Raw genomic sequence first — 22,661 nt, 5'->3', positions numbered from 1 at the left:
TTCTTGTTTTGTCTCTTTACTGATTATCTTTCTGGTATAACCATACACTTGTGATGGCAACTAAACCGATTGGACCAATCGGCTATTGTCGGACTTTAAAGTGATCGTAATTTAGCCTCCATCTGTTTGTTGTATTTCTTTGTACGCATTGCCTTTTTATAATAGATTGTTGATCCAACGGCGATGGCAACGCACCCAATACCACCAACAACACATCCAACGATTATCTTCCACTTTTGGTCATCCGATGATGAACAATCACCACCATCTTTATCGTTGACAACTAATAATGGTGTGAAATCGGGATCGAGTACACATGATTGACATTGTGGTAGTGTGATACCTATCATTGTTGACGATTGATTGGAATTGATTTGGGTTTGGTTGATGAGTAGTGTTTGTGAATAGGTTGTTCGACCATCTGCTAATGCAAAATCAATGAATCTCCCGTTGAATTGAACATTGTCTTTGAGTACTCTGAGGTATTGAAGTGTTCCATAGTCATCGTATGAGAATGATGAGATGTCTGTCTCTTTGCAATCATATTCGATTGATTGTTGGTTGTTGGTTGTTGTCTTTAATACTACTCTGAGTGTTGCTACATTCGATGAGTACTCCCAACCGTTGATAGATACTGCCAATTTGATTGAATTGGGATTGATCAATAGTTGTTGGTTGCCAAATGTGATGCTTCGAGATTGTGTTGAGAATGTTATGTTGACTGTTACTTGTGTGTCTGCCAAGATACTTGTGTTGGAGATTACTAGTTGGTAGACTGCATCTGTAAATGTATTGTTGGTGGTGATATTTGATATCCAACTATTGGTCAATAGTTCCTTGACAATTTCATTGTCTAATCCTATTTCTTGAATGGCAACTATATCGAATCCAAATTCAACTCCATCTACACTGATATTTGTTGATGGTGATTCTGGATTGGGAACATAGGTTGTATTGTCTGCAAATTTAGTCAAACAATTATCAACAGGATTAAAGCCACTTTGACATTGACATATTCCATTGTCATCACATGTTCCATGTCCAAAACAATATTGAGTGGTCTCTGAACATATTTCTTTGGGTGACTTGGGTGTTTCTCCTCCAGATGTTGTTGGAACTGAAGTTGTTAATGAAGTAGTTGAACCACCAGTCGAAGGTTTAATGAATCTAATAAGATATGTTTTGCTATCAAATAAATATCCATCAACATTCAATTGAACAGAAGCAGGACCATAGATGGTTGGTGATGATTCAAGTTGACATTGAATGGTGAATTGAGTTGATTCTAATTGATCGATAATACAATTCATTGTGTTGTTGATTCTAACCGATGAGTTGGTCAGTGCATTGGGTCCAAAATCACCAAATAAACTAATCGATCGTTGTGTTGTATTTTGATCGTTCACTTGTCCACTCGTTGCAAATGGGTATGCTATTGAAATAAAAAAATAATTAATATTAATTATCTTTTAATATTTTGACAACAAAATATTGTACATACGTTTTGAACAATTATTATAATAGCCACCTTGATTGACATTACAAACACAAACACCATCTGGAGTACAAACACCATTATTGGCACAATGATTAGTGATACTCTCACATTGTTGTTGAGCTGATTGAATAGTGAATTGCTCGAGAATAGAGTATCCATCGACAGTGATATTAAAAGTAGCAAGACCACTTGAAATTGGTGACTCTACCTTACACGATATTCTGGTTGTTGTAAACTCGGTAATTGAACACACCGAGTAGTTGTATTGACTGTTACTATTTTGAATGGTGACTGATGAGCTGGTGAGATATGTTCCAAATATACCATTGAATTGAATGTTCGATCCAGATTTAATAACAGGATCGGGTACAATAGTATTGACAATTGGGTATGCTGCATATTAAATAGAAATATTATTATTATTATTTTTTTTTCTCAATTTAAATTATTTAAGATTGCTAACTAGTTTACATACATTGTGTACATTCAACATTTGGAGCAATGATTGAATAATAATCATTTGAAATATTAACATTGTAAGTACCAAATGGAAGATCCAAGAAACCAAATTGATAAGTACTGCCAACATTTGAATTTGTTGTTGACAATACACCATTTATAGATGCATAATGATTAATAAAGGTGTTGACTGTAGAGAATGTAACTGTGATCATCATTACACGGTCTGGTGATTGATTGGCAGTTGTGGTTGAAATAATGAAACCAGCCTCTACAACATTAAATGGGAATTTATATGTTGGATAATCATTACTAAACTGAATATCGATTGTTTGAGGTATACCATCAGTTACAACTCCAGGGAGGGTAGCCTCTATTTGTTCATTTGGAACGATTGCAACCAGAGTATTTCCACCAACACTTGCACCCCAACCAAGATTTTTACCCTTGATAATAGCCTTTTTGAATATAGTTGCTATATTGGTACTTTCAAATGTGATTGGACAGTTAAATCCACCTGGGATGACAACTAAAGCTGGTACTACAAATCTTGTAGTTGGTTCATTTTTATAACACCAAAAACAATCTGGAATCTTTGTGACACCAGTCCCACCCAAATTCAATAGTTTCAACTTGCACAATGAAGTCTCTAGATCGAGTGGTCCTGACAATGGAACATTATTTTGAAGATTTAAAACTAAGTTTCCAGTAGTGTTTTGTAATATTGTATTGAAATCAATTGGCATTGCAACTTGACTTCCAGTTAAATCTCTATTTTTTAAAAAAAAAATATCAATTTAAATTAATAATTAATCTTTGATTGATATGATATGATATGATATATTGATACATACAAACTAGTAGCAGATGAAGGAATGGGAGTAGGTGTTATGGTACTGATGGATGACAGTGGCAAATTCACACTTACAATGTTTGGGGGATACCCTTGTGAGAATGGGTAGAGAGGGGAAGTGTATTTGCCAACAGTACTGTGATTGTAAAAATAAATAAATAAGAAGAAATTAGAGAGGGGAGTGGATAATCTTTGTATGTATATAAATATATATATATATATATATATAGAATACATACACTGATTTTAGATTCTGAAAAGTAGTAAGACCTGGGTTAAATGTAGTATCAGTTCCAAAATAAGTTAAATCAGTCAACCATTGAGTACTGTTGAAATGGACAATGGTATTGGGTGGTACTTGACCACCATCTTGAAATACTAGAGTGGTGAGGGTAGGCACATCAATATTTAATTGAACGGGAGGTGTGGAAAATAAAAGGGATGGATATCTTTTGAAATAAAATATGTGTTAATAATTAGATCGATCCTTTGGCAAGGATATATGGACAGTAGAGATACTTACAATGCTGTGAGAGCTGGGAATGACTTGGCGGTAAAGTTACCAATTGATTGAAGATTATTATTATTAATGCCGCCATTTGGTATACCAAAACCAAGCAGCGTGGCTTTGGGTAGTAATACTGTATCATCGATCACAAATTCTGTTGCATTGTCGCTGCCATATACTTCCAAAATTGAAACTAATGGATGACTAGGCAATTTGATCGATTGATGATAGGGCAAGGAAATCGTCACAGTTTGAAGAGTGGTAGGCGCTATTAAATCAAAGTTGTTTGGGAAATTGGTCATACTTGGGTCTCCCATTAACCTATAAAAAAAACAAAAAAAAAATGATTAATATAGTTTAGTTTTGAATCGAAGATCCAGGATCCCTCTTTCAAATGTGTTACAAACATAATATAACATACTGAATCATCTCTAGTTTTGGACAACTAGTTGGTAGTTTGTCGTATAAAGATTGGGCGGGATCGGCTACTGTAAAATTAACTTGATTGATGAGTATAGTCTTCAATTCTGGCAATGTGAGTTGTACAAGGTTTGCATTTGGCATTCCATTGGTTTCGATTTGTGTGCCCGGTAAATTTCGTCTTGAATCAAAAAAAGAATGTTAAAATAGTGATCAAATTAAATTATTATTATTAGTACCATGCACTACACTACTGCTTGTCGTAGTTCTATTGTACTTACAAATCGGTTAAATGACCTCCAGAGCAAACAAAATAATCTTTCCAACTTGGCATATTACATAGGGTTTGATCCATCGGAGCATTCACTTTGTACTGTTGGATGATCCATATCACCGAATCCACTATTTGATAATAATAAAATTAATTTAAAATACATAAATAATTAATTATACAGTGAAAAAAGATAATAGTAGTCAAGGTCAAGTCATATTATAAAATATAAAACTACTCATTGCCACTCACTACCACTACCACTATTAATACTTACACTCTGCTTGACTTAAAGGTTGTGATTGTGTGTTTGAAATAAACAGTGCAAACACTACTACGATGAATAGAATAGCTCGTTGAAAAAATGTGCTCATCATTCTTTTTTTTAATCACTGATGATTCAAATTTATCTCTTTTTTTCTCTCTCTCTTTTTATCTGTTGTTACAATACTAAAAGAGTGTTATTTTTTAAAGCTCTTGATTAAAACACCTACCTAAACAACTCGTTGTGAGCTATGATATTTTTAACGACCAGTCGATCAAAATATCGTCCTAAGATGGTCGGAAAGGACCCAATTTGCAAAACGAATCGGAGTATGTTGTTAGTTGCAGAGTATGTAAAAAAAGCAACTATTTTTTTATTCGTTTTATAGTTGTGCGTCAATATTCGATTGGGACGGAATTGTCGACCCTACTTGGGATCGTTTGAGGTTCATCAACACCACGTAAGCGTTGATTCTTTATTTAAAAGATTGTTAAAAAAAATGTACAGATATCTGATGACCTGTACAATTATGTTTATGTTGAAAAATTAAATGATCAATGAAGATGGTCGGAATGACTTGAACAAAAAGTCACCTTGACCTTTGATTTTATTTTATTTTTCGGACAAGATCCCTATACCATGGTGCATATGAATATGTTTGACCTGTTAGTTGCAGGTCAGCGATCGAGTTTGTTCTTTTAACTTAGCGATCGTAATTTCGCCTCCATTTGTTGGTTGTATTTCTTTGTACGCATAGTCTTTCTATAATAGATGGTTGATCCAACAGCAATAGCAACAAAGCCAATACCACCAACAACACATCCAACGATTATCTTCCACTTTTGGTCTTCTGACTTTGATGAACAATCAGAATCTTTATCGTTGACAACTAGTAATGGTGTAAAGTCTGGATCGAGTACACATGATTGACATTGTGGTAGTGTGATACCTATCATTGCTGTTGATTGATTGGAACTGATTGATGTTTGATTGATGAGTAGTGTTTGTGAATAGGTTGTTCGACCATCTACTAATGCAAAATCAATGAATCTCCCGTTGAATTGAACATTGTCTTTGAGTACTCTGAGGTATTGAAGTGTTCCATAATCATCGTATGAGAATGATGAGATGTCTGTCTCTTTGCAATCATATTCGATTGATTGTTGGTTGTTGGTTGTTGTCTTTAATACTACTCTGAGTGTTGCTACATTCGATGAGTACTCCCAACCATTGATAGATACTGCCAATTTGATTGAGTTGGGATTGATCAATAGTTGTTGGTTGCCAAATGTGATGCTTCGAGATTGTGTTGAGAATGTTATGTTGACTGTTACTTGTGTGTCTGCTAAGATACTTGTGTTGGAGATTACTAGTTGATAGACTGCATCTGTAAATGTATTGTTGATTGTGATATTTGATATCCAACTATTGGTCAGCAGTTCCTTGACAATTTCATTGTCCAATCCTATTTCTTGAATGGCAACTATATCGAACCCAAATTCAGCTCCATCCACTTGAATGGACGTTGATGGTGCTGTTGCGTTTGATGTAAATGTTGTATGATCAACAAATTTAGTCAAACAATTATCAACAGGATTAAAGCCACTTTGACATTGACATATTCCATTGTCATCACATGTTCCATGTCCAAAACAATATTGAGTGGTCTCTGAACATATTTCTTTGGGTGTTTTGGGTGTGACACCTCCTGACGTGGCTGTAGAGGTAGTGGTTGAACCACCAGTCGAAGGTTTAATGAATCTGATAAGATATGTTTTACTGTCAAATAAATATCCATCGACATTCAATTGAACAGAAGCAGGACCATAGATGGTTGGTGATGATTCAAGTTGACATTGAATGGTGAATTGAGTTGATTCTAATTGATCGATAATACAATTCATTGTGTTGTTGATTCTAACCGATGAGTTGGTCAGTGCGTTGGGTCCAAAATCACCAAATAAACTAATCAATCGTTGTGTTGTATTTTGATCATTCACTTGTCCACTCGTTGCAAATGGGTATGCTAGAGAAATACAAAAGAAGGATTAAAAATAAATAATATGTTAATTTATTAATTGTCTTTGAATAATTATTATTAATTTTTCGATAATTATACATACGTTTTGAACAATTATTATAATATGCACCTTGATTGATATTACAAACACAAACACCATCTGGAGTACAAACACCATTATTGGCACAATGATTAGTTTCACTCTCACATTGTTGTTGAGCTGATTGAATAGTGAATTGCTCGAGAATAGAGTATCCATCGACAGTGATATTAAAAGTAGCAAGACCACTTGAAATTGGTGACTCTACCTTACACGATATTCTGGTTGTTGTAAACTCGGTAATTAAACACACCGAGTAGTTGTATTGACTGTTACTATTTTGAATGGTGACTGATGAACTGACAAGATATGTTCCAAAATTACCCTCCAATTGAATGATTGAACCAGATACAACAATTGCATCGGGTACAATATTATTGACAATTGGGTATGCTAAAATAGAAAAATAATAGGGAGTAAGTCTTTAATAAAAAACCATATGGTTGTGCCAGAATCTTTTACATACATTGAGTATATTGAACATTTGGAACAATGATTGAATAATAGTCATTTGAAATATTAACATTATAAGTACCAAATGGAAGACCCAAGAACCGAAATTGATAGGTACCAGGAACATTTGATGTTGTTGACAATACTCCATTAATCGATGCATAATGATTAATAAAGGTGTTTACTGTAGAGAATGTAACTGTGGCCTTCATTACACGGTTTGGCAATTGATCGGCGGTTGTAGTTGATACAATAAAACCAGCTTCTACAACATTGAATTGATAGGTATTTTCTGGATGATTATTACTAAACTGAATACTGATTGGTTGTGGTGGTCCATTCATTGCAATTCCAGAGATATTAGCCTGTAATTTTTCATTTGGAACGATTGGAACAAGAATATTTCCACCTACACTTGAGCCCCAACCTAGGTTTCTACCCTTGATAATAGTCTGTTTGAAAATAGTGACGAGATTCAAACTGTCAAGTGTGATTTGGCATGAGAAACCAGCTGGAATGACAACTAAAGCAGGAACTATAAATCTTGTAGTTGGTTCATTTTTATAACACCAAAAACAATCTGGAATCGAAGTGACACCGGTTCCACCCAAGTTCAAATACTTTAACTTGCACAATGCTTTTTCTTGATCGAGTGGTCCTAAAAATGGAACATTATTTTGAAGATTTAAAACTAAATTTCCAGTTGTGTTTTGTAATACTCTATTGAAATCAATTGGCATTGAAACTTGGCATCCAGTTAAATCTCTATATTTAATATATATTAATAAATAATAATATAATAAATAATAATAATAAAAATAATAATTAATGAAATTAAAATTAATCAATTGGTTTTTGATTTATGTGATTGATACATACAAAATAGTAGCAGATGAAGGAATGGGAGTAGGTGTTATAGTACTGATGGATGACCCTGGTAGGTTCATAATTCCAATGTTTGGGGGATACCCTTGTGAGAATGGGTAGAGAGGGGAAGTGTATTTAGCAACGGTACTGTATGTAAAAATAAATAAATAAGAAGAGAGGGGGTGATTAGAGGGGATAAACTGTGTATCTATATAAGTTATAAATCTATAGACCTATATTATAGTACATACACTGCTTTTAAATTCTGAAAAGTAGTAAGACCTGGGTTAAATGTTATATCAGTTCCAAAATAAGTTAAATCAGTCAACCATTGAGTACTGTTGAAATGAACAATGGTATTGGGTGGTACTTGACCGCCATCTTGAAATACTAGAGTGGCGAGGGAGGGAACATCGATATTTAATTGAATGGGAGGCGTAGAAAATAAAAGGGATGGGTATCTTTAAAATAAATAAAAAAAAAACATGTTAAAAAAGTAAATCAATCAATTAGATTCCTCCCTCAACATATGTTAGATACGTGGACTTGGGTTTGTGTGGATGGATAATGATAGTACTTACAATGATGTGAGGGCTGGGAATGACTTGGCAGTAAAGTTACCAATTGATTGAAGATTATTGCCGCCATTTGGTATACCAAAACCAAGCAACGTGAGTTTGGGTAGTAATACTGTATCATCGATCACAAATTCTGTTGCAGTGTCGCTGCCATATACTTCCAAAATTGAAACTAATGGGTGACTAGGTAACTTGATCGATTGATGATAGGGCAAGGAAACCGTCACAGTTTGAAGAGTGGTAGGCGCTATTAAATCAAAGTTGTTTGGGAAATTGGTCATACTTGGGTCTCCCATTATCCTATAAAATAAAATAAAATAAAATAAACATGATTAATATAGTTTAGTTTTGAATGGAAAACCATTTCATATAACATAACATACTGCAACCTCTCGATTTTTGGACAACATGTTGGCAGTTGGTCGTAGAAAGATTGGGCGGGATCGGCTACTGTAAAATTAATTTGATTGATGAGAAAAGTCTTCAATTCTGGGAATACGAGTGGTAGGTTAGCGTTTGGCATTCCATTGGTTTGGATTTGTGTGATTGCTATATTTCGTCTAATCAAAAGAAAAGAATGTTAAAATAGTGATCAAATAATAATAATAATACAACTACTACTACAGCTACTATCATTCTATTTACATGTCGGTTATATGACCTGCAGAGCAAACAAAATAATCATTCGGACTTGGCATATTACATAGAGTCTGATCCATCGGAACATTCACTTTGTTTTGTTGGATGATCCATATTGCTGAATCCACTATAACAAAAATAATAATAATAATATAAATATTTGAATTGATTAAATCAATCAAAAAAAATTAGTATTAACACTTTGAATGCCAAAATCAGTTTCAGATCAAAGTCAAAAAAAAATAAAAAACAATTCCGCATTTGGTAATAGCTCAGCGATCTATAGTAGCGGGTGGTAGAAATAACATAATATTTTAATTTTTTTTATCTATTTATATTTTAACATATCTTCATATAATATGTGTACGCTCAACATTATTTATCTATTATATGTTTCTTTATTGCAAAAATACGAGTATTTACAGATAAATCATCAACAGCATCAGCAGCATCAGCAGCAGCAACAACTATGTTTGAAAGTTTGAAGAAAGGTGTAGCATTGTTTCGAAGCATATACAAAGGAGGGATCGAAGCCGAGTATGATGATAATAATCAACTTGATGACAATCATCTACTTGATGATAATCCTTTACTTGATGGTAATGCTATACTTGACGATGAAGATCTAGAAGATGATGCATTTGTTGAACCAGAATATCAAAGATCACATACACCTGTACCAGAAAAAGAAGTAGAGTATTCACAACAACAACAACAACCACCACTAAAACCACGTACCAACTACAAAGAAGATGATTTACAAGAGGAATTTGAATGGTTCAAAGAGACTTTCGATGCCCACATGGAGTTATTCAAGAAGTTTGAAGCAAAAGAATCTATTGAAGCCATTGAATCACCTGAAGAGTTGGAAATCCACCAGAAGTTCAATAGATTTCTTCAAACAAGATTGATTTATGTCCACAAGTTGAATAACAAGAAGAAAAAACAACCAGAAAGTGTCGGTCGTATCCCATTATTCAATAACCTAACGGACTTGGACAAACGTGCATCCAAGTCTTACTATTTTGTTCAAGACACAACCATTTTTGAATGTAAATGCGCTAACAAGGGGAATTGTACTGCTTGCAAATGCAAGTTATATAATAATGGTTGTACTTCTCAATGTAAATGCCCATGTCGTATGTATATAAATAGATAGATAGATGATTCACCAACAACTTGCTAACAAATTAGAACAATTATCACATTTATAGGGGATCTATTCAAAGAGAAATGGACTATTTTAAATAATACAAACTCAGAAGAATTGTCGAATCGAATAACCTATGAAATGGATAGCAGCAATGCATCAGCACGTAGCAAAAACATCGATCAACCATTAACTCCTAGTCAAGTAATAAGCTTGATAATCGACGAATCAGTCATCAACCACATACTCGAGGAATCGAATTTGTATCTCATCCATCGAAGCAAATATGCAAGGGATTATAAATACATCAAGCAACATTACCAACAAATAAGACTTTTTCTCACGAATAAGTCAAAGGAATCACAGCCGCCTCCATCATCATCATCAACAACAACAACTACATATTCAACTTCTAGAAGAAGATACAATGAAGAAGAAGATGATGATAATGATGAAGAAAAAGAGGCTGATACACCAAGGAGAAAAAAGAAACAAAAGAAAAATCAAAGAAAGAGCCAGCCAGTTACAATAATTGATGAAGATAACGAACAATTCCAACATCCTATTAGTGTCACATAAACAAGTTCCATTTAAACATTGTCCAAATCCATTACAATCAATTGTATTATTTCCATTATTATCAAAACAAGTTAAATTATTTGGATCTATAAAAAAAAAAAAGAAAAAGAATTAAAAAAAAAAGATCAAACTATTTATAATATCTAGTAACATACATCTTAAAGTTTGAATTGAAGATGTTTTAACATAATCATCAAATTGAGAAGAAGAGACAATGATATCTACGGCATAGGGAGTATTGGAAGTTAGTTTGGTAATCAAACAACTAGTGGCAACACCAGAGCATACAGAAACAGGGGTTGGATGTGTACTACTCGGATTATAAATGGTCACTTCGTAACTAATGGTTCCAGGTACTCCACCACTACTTGTCCATGAAACGTTTGCAGATTCATATCCACTTGTTACATTGATTTGATCAACTGATGGGACTATAATAAAATAATGGTCAATTAATTTTTGTAATAATAAATTAATATTTTTTTTTACTTACATTTATAAATTCTAAAAGTAAAAATACTTGTTACTTGATCATCAAGTTGAGATGCTCTAATATTTAAATTAAATGGACCACTTGGAACTGCAAGGTTTGGAGCTGTAAATGAGTTTGTAGAGGTATTAAATGTGACTCCATTTGTGAAATTGGTAGAGACTGATTGGAAAATAGTAGGAATAGTGGGAGATCCACCTTGTATCGTTGGTCTTATTTGTAAATAGGTTTGGTTTAAAGCGTTCATTTTTTGGATCGTTTCAACAGCAGTGATTTGAATGGTTGAAACGGAACTAAAGACGAATGGGAGTGTTTGGGATTTACGGAATGTCGTTGCTTCAATAACAGTGGCTGAAAAGGTGTATTGAGTGTTTGGAGTAAGGGATAGTTTTATAGGTCCTTTTGAACTGATTCCAATTGACACTAAAGAACCAGTTGCTGAAGTAATGGGGATCTGGTAATTTCCAGTAGCCAAATTATCAATATTACACCAAAAATTTGCTGAAATTGATGTAATATCTGTTATAGTTATATTACTAAGTAGAATATCTTTTAAAATAATGTAAATAATTATTAGTACATTATTAACTATTTGATTTGTTTTTTTTTTACCTACTTCCTAACCAATTAAATGTTTTTATAACTTGTAACATGTTTCCATCGTTGAGGGCAGTAACGTTGACTCTGTAATTGGTTGGTATACTTGGTGCTACTGCAAATAGTTGAAACATATTTTTGGTGTTGTACGTAGTATTGGCCAATGTAGTTTGATCCATTACACTTGTAATAAAGTTTGTCTCTCCGTATCCTGTGTCACTATACGAAAAGGTGATGTTGCCGGTCGAATAGGCCGTTTGGAATGCAAAATCAAGGTTGCTTATCGGTTTTACAAGTTGTTGCATTATAAATTGGGTGCTTGATGAACCACTGTTGGAGACGGTGACAGAGACGTTGACGAGAGCGCCTGGTGGCAGTCCGACCAATTGACATGTTGTAATAGCCGAGCATTGTGGGAACAAAAGTGTAGTCGATGGTAAAATGGTAGCACTTACAGCATACGTATTTCCATTGGTTACAAATCCACCAGTAGATCCATACGTAATAGTAATAGAATTGGTAGTAACAGTTACTGGTGTAATAGTTGTCATCGTTGGGTCTTTAAAAAGAAAATTGTATGAATAAATAATCAATGATATTATCATTCTAGATTGATTATACATACAAGAAGGAATTGTAAAAGGTTGAGTTGTTAAGGGAGCAACTTCAATATTATTAACATAATCAAAACCATCAACGTAAAATGATATGGTACCTGAAAAGCCAGCAGTTAAACTTGTAAAGGTCATATTTGTAGAAGCTTGGAATGAATAGCCATCTTTGTAAGGTGTGCTTGTTGATAATTGGTTGAGCATCACCGTTGTAAAGGCATTTGCTTTTTGATCGAAACCAAGGTCTAGCCCGAGTACTCTGATGGCAGTGTACGATAGAACAGTGACAGTGCCTGTGACTCGAGTGTATGGTTTTGTTTTGAATGCCAAGCCTATTCTGTAGGGATTGATGACTGCAGGACAATCATAGTCATAGGTGGTAGTTGCACCTGCACAATTGACAGCATCGTTGATAGTCTGTATCGATGTGTCTGTACCATCAACACCTCTTTCAGCAATACCCATATAATCACTAAATGTGCATCTACCAGGCATCAAGTAGGTTCTAGCACTGTAATATCTGTCTACACCTGGATAACAAAAGCTTTACATTATATAAGATTGATTACATATATGTTAGCAAATAAATAAATGATAAATTTGGATGATCGCAATCATACAAACTGAGTGAAGTTTTTTCATAGTATAAATATGGTAACGATCCGATGATTGGAGCTTGTGGTTTTCCAAATAGAATGATAAACCATTTGGGAAGACCGAATGGATTCTGGCAACCTGCAATGGAAGTGTCGATAGTCATGTCGGTCAGAATCATTCCTTGGCAGGTCATCGTGTTGAAAATTTGGAGCTGAACAGAGGTTGGTGAATTCCATCGAGTCAATATACTACGAGTTGGATACCTGTAACATTCTTCTGGCGTAAACGATACTATCTTTTCGGGGGGATTGGTTGGTATTTGGCCAGAGCTACATTCTCCTTGGTCATATGTCACAATGGTGGTGTATTTCATTAAACCCTGACTTGGACTTTGTGTTTGTGCATTTGAAACCGTCACTCCTCCTTGATGGCCATAGTTACAACATAATAAATATAATATCTGTAATAATACTGTTGTTGTAATAAAGTATTGCTGCTGTCTATATCTTTTATTCATTTTTTATAACAATTTAATAAATAATAAATTAATTCTATCTCTTTACTTTTTAGATAGATAATAAATACACATAAATAAATAAAAGTAAAGATGACGAATGATTGGTTTGATATAAAGGTCCAACCCCAGAGTAAGGGCAAGTCCTCTTCGTAAAGAACAACATTGGTTTTTGAATTTGAATGATCGTTATCTAATATTTAAAGATTTTTATAGTGATATTTGTTGATAGTTGCCCCAAGATTTTTAAATTGAAAAGAATCATGATTTGAAAATCAAGTATTATTGTAACTCATCGGGTGAGAAAGTACAAAAATCTATTAATCGATTAGTTGTAAAGTATTTAGTTATATTATAAATTAGAAAGTAAAAGGAACAAGATCTGCCGATCAATCGATGAAAATATTAATACTCTTTGGTACAGTACCCGTAATGGAAAAATATTTTCTCGATGGTTTGTTAAGCCAAAATATCTGTGCATACCAAGGTTTTCTAAATGACTTTCAGAGATACTGCTATGATGTCATTATTATTTCGGTTTAAAATAATCAATATAAGGGAGAATTCTAGCAGTATCTCCTCGATACAATTGCACATGATTGAACATATTTCTTGTGAAGATAAAAAAAAAAACAATTAATTTAATAATTTTGACAGATATTTATATATCTATTTTTATCATCCCAAACATAATTTTAAACTTTAGTGTAATGTTTATTTATCAATTTAATTACAAGCTTTGGATAGGGTAGTTTGCAATGGACTCGAATCTAGAGTATTTACCAATTATGTTGAAGTTGTACACACTGACGACTCTAGTGGCACTGGTGTAGTAAGAACTGGTAACTGGCTTTGGACCAAAACAGATACCGGCTTGAAAGAAACAAAAAATATTAGATTAACAAATAAAAGAAAATCACAATACATTCAATGATGATTACATACCAGCAAGAGCAGGGGATCCAGGAGTATAGGCACCGTAATTGAAACCAAAGGTACATCCGGCTTGGCCTGGAATACCATAGTAATAACCTTTTCTTGGAGCATTATCAACGTTATCCTTGAACAAGGCATTGACACAGATGGACGAGTTTTGGTAAAAGGTTTCATAGATTTGGTTGACCACGGCAACACTCGAACCAGTAAGAGCATTGGCACAATCGGCTTGGAGATCGTTGAGATTAGCATAACCACCTGGTGCAGAAATGGCGTAAGCTTCCTTGAGGACGACACCACTTGGGGTCCAATATCCTGCATTACGCCTAAATCATAATGAAATAACAATAAATTTTGTCAATAAATACAAAGTGTAGGTTTTTTTTAGAAAATATATCAACATACTTTAATACACCTTGGTATCCCAAAATTGGCTTGGTACCAAGACAGATGAAACCAACCTTGACAATATTAGTGTTTGGGAAAGTTTGGACGGCTTGGGTCATTGGTCTGACCAACTTGTAGGTGGAGGTGCTTTCATCATTGATCCAACCATAGAGAGACCATTCATACTTGTTGGAAGCCGAGGTTCCAGCAGCAGAAACTGCAGCAGAAAAGGCAGCCAATATAGCTGGAGCTGCTCCTACAAGAGTACAAACCTTCAAATGAATATCGGCAATGTTGTTTGGTGGATATGGAGATGTGAAATTACCATTTGGTTGGTAGTAAAAGTATTCTGGTATAGAAAAAAAAGAAAAGAAAAAAGAATTAGAATAAAATAAATTACATTTTGATGATGAAGAAAATGAAATTAAACTTTACCTTGAGCATAAGCTGATTGGAAAGTCAAACAGACAAATACAATAAGAGCAGTTAAAAATCTCATTGTTGTGAATTGTGAAAATAACAATTAATTGTTGTTGTGTTGAGTTGGAAAGGTAAAGGAAGGTAGGGTGTATTGGTTGATTCGAAATAATAATACTGAAATCAACAAACAAAAACATACCACTTTAAATAGGTAACTGATGAGTTTGAAATTATGATTTATTTTAATTTTCTAAAATCATCGTTCAAAAGACGTGGTTCAGGTTGTAGGGATTATTATTTTTGGGGAGATTAGCGTGCTGACATTTCTGTCGGTCGACCTCACTATCCCCATAAAAAGATAAGGAACCAATGGTGGTGTTGGTCGATTGATTTTAAGAAGAACAGTGAGCAAAAGGGGGTGCTGACGTAGTATCGAAAAATCTGACCAATGAAAGACTACCATGAGAAGATAATAACTTTCTTTTTTTTTGTTTCAATTAAAATCTGATCGTCTGAGCTCTTTTGGGAACATCATCGGAAGTTACCTTTTTTTTTGATTTGTCAATCGATGACAGAGTAGTCTGACAGACGTGGTAAATGCTTTGCTGTTTACACCTAATTCAAAGCTATCCTTGAAGTTCTAAATTTACTTGATGAACAACCAGCCAATGGCCTCTGTCATTTCTCGTCTTGTGGACCCTTTTGATTTTTTTTCAATCTAGACCCCCTTTTGACTTGCATATGTATCTATTGAGACCACCAGCAAAAGAAATTAAAATAAATCCATCAACCATAATCTTTGCAATAGTCTACGTATGCAATATCTATCTTTTAATCTCCCCAACTACTTCCACTCCTCTCTCGTTTGGCAAGAGGAGGGAACCTGAACCACGTCTTGTGAACGATGATTTTAGAAATTAAAATAAATCATAATTTCAAACTCATCAGTTACCTATTTAAAGTGGTATGTTTTTGTTTGTTGATTTCAGTATTATTATTTCAATCAACCAATACACCCTACCTTCCTTTACCTTTCCAACTCAACACAACAACAAATTAATTGTTATTTTCACAATTCACAACAATGAGATTTTTACTTGCTCTTATTGTATTTGTCTGTTTGGCTTTCCAATCAGCTTATGCTCAACTAGGTACGTTGGATATTACATGAATAATAAACTCAACAATATTAATCAACTATATTCTTTTTTTTTCAAATACCTAGGTGCCGAATTTTTCTTGTATATGCCAAATGCCAAGTTCTTGTCCAATGCTCCAATTGCCAATGATAATGGTGCCTATGCTCAAGAGGTATGTTCCCAAGTTGGTGCCAGAAGGGCAAATTTCAATGAATTTGCGGCTCAAGTTGGCGATCAGTTTCCAAACCTCTACGAATGGAGTATGTAGTTTAAAATTTTTCAATTGCCAGCCTGCATGATACTTACCATCTTACTTTCTAGAATATTATGGTTATTTGTATGATGATAGTTCCTCAACTGGTAACTATCTTCTTGCCAGACCAATGGACAATGATCTCCAAACTGTTAGTTTCTCAACCCCTGCTCAATCAGTAGGATTCCTTTGCTTTGGATACAAGCCACCCCAAGGATTCCTCGGTATCCCAAGTATGTTTTATTATTGTTTACATATTATTATTATTATTATTATTATTATTATTATTATTATCTACTAACTCTGAATATTTTAATTCACTTTTTTAGAAAGAAACAGATGTTATTGGAACATCCACTATATTGCCAATGGTCATATGTTAAATGAAACTTTCAGTGTCAAGGCCAATGGTGATACTACCGTACCTGTGGATCTCTGCAACAATAACCACGGTGCTGTCCTTGCCACTGATTCACAAGTCACTGCCGAGTAAGTTAATACTATGTATTTTTTTTTGATATGGTGGAATTAACATGTTGATTGTGGACTGACGATTTGTTTTTCTTTTAAATAGTTTCTATGCAGGTGCTGCTATCTGTGCCTTTAATGTTTTCGAAAGTGATAATGATCCTACTGTACAAATGTTGGGTTATTATTACAACAAGAATAATTTGCCAGGCCAATGCAACTTTGGATTCACCAAGGGCCTTAAGCCAGATGGTTATTTTGATGTACTCTGCCACGGTTGCAAGCCAGTTGACAATGTCCTATCAGCAGCACCCAACACCATCGTATCATTCAACGATTTCACTGGTCAATATTCCAGATATGAAAACATGCCACTTTACACTCCACAAACATAAAAAAAAATAAATAGTATGATTGTTGTCTTTAAAAAATAAATAATAATTTCTTATCCTTAATAAATTCCTCCAACCAAACTTTTGAGGAATTCTTTTAACAATAGAAACAAATAAAAATAATAGCCAATCTGTTGGTGACAGTTGGTAAATCAAAATAATGGTTGTTTGGATTTGAGGCCATTGATCCTTTCAAATTTTTAATTTTGATAAGTATGTCCTTTGCGAGGCCGTTAATTAAATGAATTATAATTATTTTTTTGGGTTGTTGAGAGAAAACATCATAGAATGGGACATGAATGATGCATATTGTTCATATTGGGTTTTAACATTTCTTTGCCACACTGCAAATCTATCGATATTGTCATAGAGCATTTGGTTTTGGGTTGAAAGCTTTTGATTTTCGTTTTGTGTCAATTGGATTTGTGCTTGTTGTTTTGAGACTAGTTGCAAAAGATATTGAATCTTTGCTTGATCAGTCGTCAATTCTTGAAGTGATTTTTCTGTTGATTGCATAAATTCATTTGTATTTATAGAACTGGTAGTTGATTTTTTGTTATTTGGTTGTTGTTGTTGTCCTGTAGTAGTGGTTGTTTGGGGTGGAATAATAGGTTGAACTTGGGGTTGAATAGGAGCAGGGGGAGGAGGTTGACTTTGAGGAATAACGACTGGTTGTTGTGTTGTGTTTGTAGCTGGTTGTTGGAAAGCTGCTGTGTCTGGTCTAGTCATTGCCTTTTGTTGAGGTTGTTCAACGGGCTGTGCTACAGTAGTGGTAGCAGTAGCTGTTTTTTGAGGAAGAACAATAGGTTGTGGTTGGGAATTGACAATAGGTTGAACAATGACTGGTTGTTGAAGTTGAGGTGGTTGAGATTGCTGTGTTTGTTGAGGCTGAGGTTGAGGTTGTTTTGGAGGATCATGATTTTTGACAATTGTTTTAAGTTTACCAGAGATTTCTGAACGATTATTAATAATTGATTGGATTTCTGATGAAGTGAATCGAGCAAGTAGATGATTTGGTGGAGGAGGAGCTGAAAGGATACTGTACACTTTGACAAGTGTAGACTTGAAGAGTTGGGTTTCTTCTGGCGTTGACAGTTTCTTTTGCTCTGTCATGTAGGTGATAATCTTTTCCAAAGTATCTATTCCAGTAGCTTGACTGGTGAAACTGCTAGGAATATCAGCCAATGCAGCAAGAATTTTAGTTGGCACTCCAAACAATGGTACAATGATTTGATTCATCAAATGTACATGAACCAATTTTTTCTTGGTATGTGAAGTCGCCGACAACCATTGATCAGTGCTAACTGATTGATAGGATTTAATGACATCTGTAGCTTTCCACTTTAAAAATTGATTTGATAATCCATTTTCTGAATTTAATAATTGTTGAAATTTATCTTTTTCAGTACCTATAATTAAATAAATAATATTATTAGTTTATATCCACTATATTTATAATTGTTTCAATTTTTTGTTTCATTACCTTTGGGAGCATTAGATTCAATGGACGATGCAAATAAAGATAATCTCATTAATGAAATGAGAATGATATTAATGTTTGATTCTTTGTCATGTTTTAATAATTCCTTTGCATTTAAAATGGCGACAGCCGTCATTTTCTCTCTCATTTTCTTGTGAATTGAGCTAGAGTTTGAAAACAATTTTTTGAAAAGAACTGTTTCTCCAATACTGCCATTTGAAATGGAAAGAGATTCTAAAGAGGATTTGGTTAAAGATGGTGGTGGTAGTGCAAATGGAGATTGTGGTGGTGGATCTTTTCTCTTTTCTGATTTTCTTGGTGTTACAAATGATGATGATGTTGTTGTTGTTGTTGTTGATGGATTTAAAATTTGACCTTCTAAAATTGGAGCCAAAGGATTTAAAGATAAAAGGTTGACTGAATCATTTAGACTTGATGAAAGGCTTGTATCTGATTCTGACACTTCCACCTCCTCTTCCTCGTCTTGGTCCTCTGGATACTTTTTCTTTCTACGTTTTTCAAACTTTGTTGGTGTGATGTATGGTGGAGGAGCACCCTTGGTGATTCGATCAAACATATCGTTGAGTTTTTGTTCTCTTTGGTATCGTTGTCTTGTGTTTCTTTGTCTTATGAGCTCGTGAATCTCTGTCATTCTCTTTTGATCGTTTAAATCGTCGGGGTTAAAGTCGACTGGATCTGGATCCTCTATTTGTTCACCTTCATCTGATAATGCGACCTCGTCTTGTTGGTATCCAGCCTTGTTTGTTGTTGCTGGCTCTTCTTCTTCTTCTTCCTCCTCGTCATCTGACTCTGATTCTTCATCGTCGTCTGTTGATTCTTCCTCTGCTGCTACTTGTTGTTGTGGTCCACCACGTGGTGATCTGGGTTCGGGTGTGAGAAGATCATCAGTTGTGAGTGGCAAGTGACTGTTGTTGTTGATGATACCAGTCGATTCATCAATTGGTTGAATCTCTAGTTTGTTGAGTAATCTATGCAATGTCTCATCGGTTGTATGTCGTTTTAATCCAGTTTCATTTGTTATATCTGGTATCTCTGTACAGCTTGTTTCAATGACGCTGTTTGATAGCAGCTCGTCAGTCTTTGGGAAGAAGGAGGTTGGTGATTTAGATGGTGTCGCCACAACAGGAACCAGAGGTTTAGTTTCAAGTGACGCAGGGATTGGAAGAGATGGAGGTGGTTTAGTTATAGTTGTAGTGGCGGTGGTAGCAGTTGAATGTTGTACAATAGTTGGTGGAGTAGAAATAGAAGTAGTAATTGGAGCACCAACAACAAGATCAAATCCAATTAATAAATCTTGATGATCTTTAAATAAAGTTCTTATATTGTTTACAATGAATTCAGGTGTATGACTAGATGAGATGAAATAATCAATTAATATAACAATCGTTAAAAGAGTAATATTATACAATACTATATACTTACGAATTAGAGTGAAAACCTTGCAAGAGTCTAATAAACTCGTAGAATATAGGACTTTGATCTCCGAACCTCGATCTAACGCTTTGAAGAAGATCCAATGATTGTTTTGTTTTAAGATCTGGTTCAGGTGCTGCTTCTGTTGCTGCTGATGCTGCTGCTGGTGGCGTGACCTGTGAATCTGCCACCTTGGTTGGTATCATCATGATCGTTGTTGGTTCTGAAGTAACATTGAGACAGGGTTGAGACAATGTTGTTGTTGTTGTTGTTTTATTGTCTACAGCTATTCTTTCTAATACATCTTCATCAACAACTCCCACCACCGCCACCACTTCCTCTTCAAGCTTTGGATCCAGTCTGCTTCGTTTGTTCACACCCTCCCACTCGCAAACATCGACCACATCATCATCATCATCATCATCATCATCATCATCATCATCATCATCATCATCATCATCATCATCATCATCATCATCATCATCATCATCATCATCGACAACATCTACCACATCTACCTCAAATCAAACCAATGCAGTAGAAACTGAGTACCAATCAAATTGTTGGAAGAATGGTTGATTTTGAGACTTGGAAGCGTGGGTTTCTATCAACAATGCCACAAGGATTATCTCCACAAGATAGGCTTAGCTTTATTCAAGAACAGTTAGAACAAGAGGAAATACAGTTGGTTGACAACACCAAGTTGTTTACCTATAAACAATTGGAGAATTTCTTTTATATTGCCTTTTTTATGGGTCTTGTCAAACTCCCACGGGCGGAAGACCATTGGAATAGAAAGAGCCCTTTCCATCCTCCATCTGTTATCCGCCCATTAATGTCAAGAAAAAGATTTAAGTCCATCCTCAAATTCCTTCACTATGACGAAGATTCCGTCATTCAAATGATTGAAAAAAATTCAAACAACCACTATATCCCATCATTACGTTTATCAATCGATGAATATATGGCCCCTTATAAAGGCTTGGTAAGGTTCAAGCAGTATGAACCAGATAAACCACACAAATTTGGATTAAAGTATTTCGTTTTATCTGACTCAAATGGTTTTATATTGACCCAATGGCTTTACAGAGGTAGTGATGAATCTACAACAAAATCTGTAACAATAGGTATGTTGTTTTATAACAATTTACAAATATCATCATTATCATCATATGTCTAATCATTATTATTGTCTTATTTAGATCCATCTGTGGTTAGTTCTTTTCCACCAAATAGTCCTCTTAAAATCCCAATCGAATTTGCAGAGTGGGTCAGACAAAAAGTAGCTACAGATGATAGACCATTGAGTCACTATTTGTTTGCAATGGATAACTATTACACATCATTACAAGTTGCCACTGTATTATCAAACTTTAGTCAAAACATCAATTCCAACAACGACGATAACAATCCCAACAATAAGATTCATTATGTAATGACTGTAAGGTCCATTAGACCAACGTACCTTTTCAAAGATGGTTTAGGACGCATGGTACAAAAGGACAACAAGAAAAAGTTGGCTGCTATAGCATTTCCAAAAGAAGACTCTGGTATTCCCCAGGACATTTGTGCCACCGCCATCAATGACAGCAAAGTAACATATTTTTTATCAAATGCCTGTAATCCATATACATTAAAAGAAGGAAAACTCACAAAGCTCGATGTGCAGACTCAATACAATGCAACTACCCACGGAGTCGATCTGTCAGGACAACTATCATCAAATTGTCGGTCATATCCCCATCGAAAAAGCAAATACACACATGTTAACATATTTGCGCAGTTGGATCGTGCAATAGTGAATGCATATTGCATCTTCAAATCCCTTGAAGGCAATAGCACATACCGATTTTGTGATTTCACTCAAAACGTGGTAAGAGATAAGCTTGGCTTGCAGGAGCCTATTCAAAAACAATTGGAACACTTGAATCCAATTACATCAAAAGTATTCCAGGATCAAAGAGATAGGATTAAACAACTGGAACAAGAATTGGCTACACAATCCACATACGTAACCAGTGGAAATGGAGGCCAATATGCTCCCACTTCTGCTGCTGCTCCTCAAACTGTAGTCCACGCATTGGTTCAAGGTGATCTAAATCCTTGTCAGTATTGCAAAGTCCTTGATGTAAAGCGTAGAACAAGAACCACCAAGACTTGTTGCCAATGTAAAGTTAACTTTCACGATGAATGCTATCTTATAGCACATCTCCCAGAAAACAAACTGCTTCTATCGGCAATAGTACATCAACATCAACAACAACGACAAGGATAACTCCGTTC

At 34.7% G+C, this 22,661-nt stretch overlaps 8 protein-coding genes across 8 annotated transcripts; 3 read left to right on the top strand and 5 right to left on the bottom strand.

Annotated features, from left to right (window-relative positions):
* Nucleotides 1-95: 95 nt before the first annotated feature.
* DFA_05169 (uncharacterized protein) lies at nt 96-4,386 on the bottom strand (the record flags this gene model as incomplete). Its single annotated transcript, XM_004360833.1, has 9 exons — nt 96-1,432; nt 1,502-1,891; nt 1,974-2,728; nt 2,812-2,946; nt 3,050-3,259; nt 3,334-3,639; nt 3,740-3,919; nt 4,020-4,140; nt 4,287-4,386. The coding sequence occupies 9 exons, from the start codon at nt 4,384-4,386 to the stop codon at nt 96-98; spliced, it is 3,534 nt and encodes a 1,177-aa protein (XP_004360890.1).
* A 586-nt stretch (nt 4,387-4,972) lies between these two features.
* DFA_05168 (uncharacterized protein) lies at nt 4,973-8,990 on the bottom strand (the record flags this gene model as incomplete). Its single annotated transcript, XM_004360832.1, has 8 exons — nt 4,973-6,300; nt 6,398-6,787; nt 6,861-7,612; nt 7,727-7,861; nt 7,966-8,175; nt 8,296-8,592; nt 8,676-8,852; nt 8,938-8,990. 8 exons carry the CDS (start codon nt 8,988-8,990, stop codon nt 4,973-4,975), a joined length of 3,342 nt encoding a protein of 1,113 aa, XP_004360889.1.
* Nucleotides 8,991-9,290: 300 nt separating this feature from the next.
* On the top strand, nt 9,291-10,660 carry DFA_05167 (uncharacterized protein; the record flags this gene model as incomplete). Its single annotated transcript, XM_004360831.1, has 4 exons — nt 9,291-9,294; nt 9,357-10,070; nt 10,146-10,285; nt 10,433-10,660. The coding sequence occupies 4 exons, from the start codon at nt 9,291-9,293 to the stop codon at nt 10,658-10,660; spliced, it is 1,086 nt and encodes a 361-aa protein (XP_004360888.1).
* Nucleotides 10,661-10,736: 76 nt separating this feature from the next.
* Nucleotides 10,737-13,472, bottom strand: DFA_05166 (uncharacterized protein; the record flags this gene model as incomplete). Its single annotated transcript, XM_004360830.1, has 6 exons — nt 10,737-10,746; nt 10,812-11,091; nt 11,154-11,699; nt 11,767-12,306; nt 12,373-12,902; nt 12,979-13,472. The coding sequence occupies 6 exons, from the start codon at nt 13,470-13,472 to the stop codon at nt 10,737-10,739; spliced, it is 2,400 nt and encodes a 799-aa protein (XP_004360887.1).
* Nucleotides 13,473-13,858: 386 nt separating this feature from the next.
* On the bottom strand, nt 13,859-15,291 carry DFA_05165 (uncharacterized protein; the record flags this gene model as incomplete). The annotated part of the gene is made up of 5 exons (XM_004360829.1): nt 13,859-13,961; nt 14,204-14,342; nt 14,415-14,731; nt 14,811-15,141; nt 15,228-15,291. The coding sequence occupies 5 exons, from the start codon at nt 15,289-15,291 to the stop codon at nt 13,859-13,861; spliced, it is 954 nt and encodes a 317-aa protein (XP_004360886.1).
* A 1,005-nt stretch (nt 15,292-16,296) lies between these two features.
* On the top strand, nt 16,297-17,467 carry DFA_05164 (uncharacterized protein; the record flags this gene model as incomplete). The annotated part of the gene is made up of 5 exons (XM_004360828.1): nt 16,297-16,363; nt 16,438-16,611; nt 16,673-16,837; nt 16,934-17,093; nt 17,179-17,467. 5 exons carry the CDS (start codon nt 16,297-16,299, stop codon nt 17,465-17,467), a joined length of 855 nt encoding a protein of 284 aa, XP_004360885.1.
* Nucleotides 17,468-17,716: 249 nt separating this feature from the next.
* Nucleotides 17,717-20,584, bottom strand: DFA_05163 (uncharacterized protein; the record flags this gene model as incomplete). The annotated part of the gene is made up of 3 exons (XM_004360827.1): nt 17,717-18,873; nt 18,948-20,314; nt 20,388-20,584. The coding sequence occupies 3 exons, from the start codon at nt 20,582-20,584 to the stop codon at nt 17,717-17,719; spliced, it is 2,721 nt and encodes a 906-aa protein (XP_004360884.1).
* A 407-nt stretch (nt 20,585-20,991) lies between these two features.
* DFA_05162 (uncharacterized protein) lies at nt 20,992-22,653 on the top strand (the record flags this gene model as incomplete). The annotated part of the gene is made up of 2 exons (XM_004360826.1): nt 20,992-21,505; nt 21,581-22,653. The coding sequence occupies 2 exons, from the start codon at nt 20,992-20,994 to the stop codon at nt 22,651-22,653; spliced, it is 1,587 nt and encodes a 528-aa protein (XP_004360883.1).
* Nucleotides 22,654-22,661: the final 8 nt, after the last annotated feature.

This window comes from Cavenderia fasciculata (genome assembly GCF_000203815.1).
Source record: "Cavenderia fasciculata unplaced genomic scaffold Scf_Dfasci-G-o-80e12.f1-5, whole genome shotgun sequence".
Taxonomy (NCBI): Eukaryota; Evosea; class Eumycetozoa; order Acytosteliales; family Cavenderiaceae; genus Cavenderia; species Cavenderia fasciculata.
This window is presented reverse-complemented; position numbering and strand designations above follow the sequence as displayed.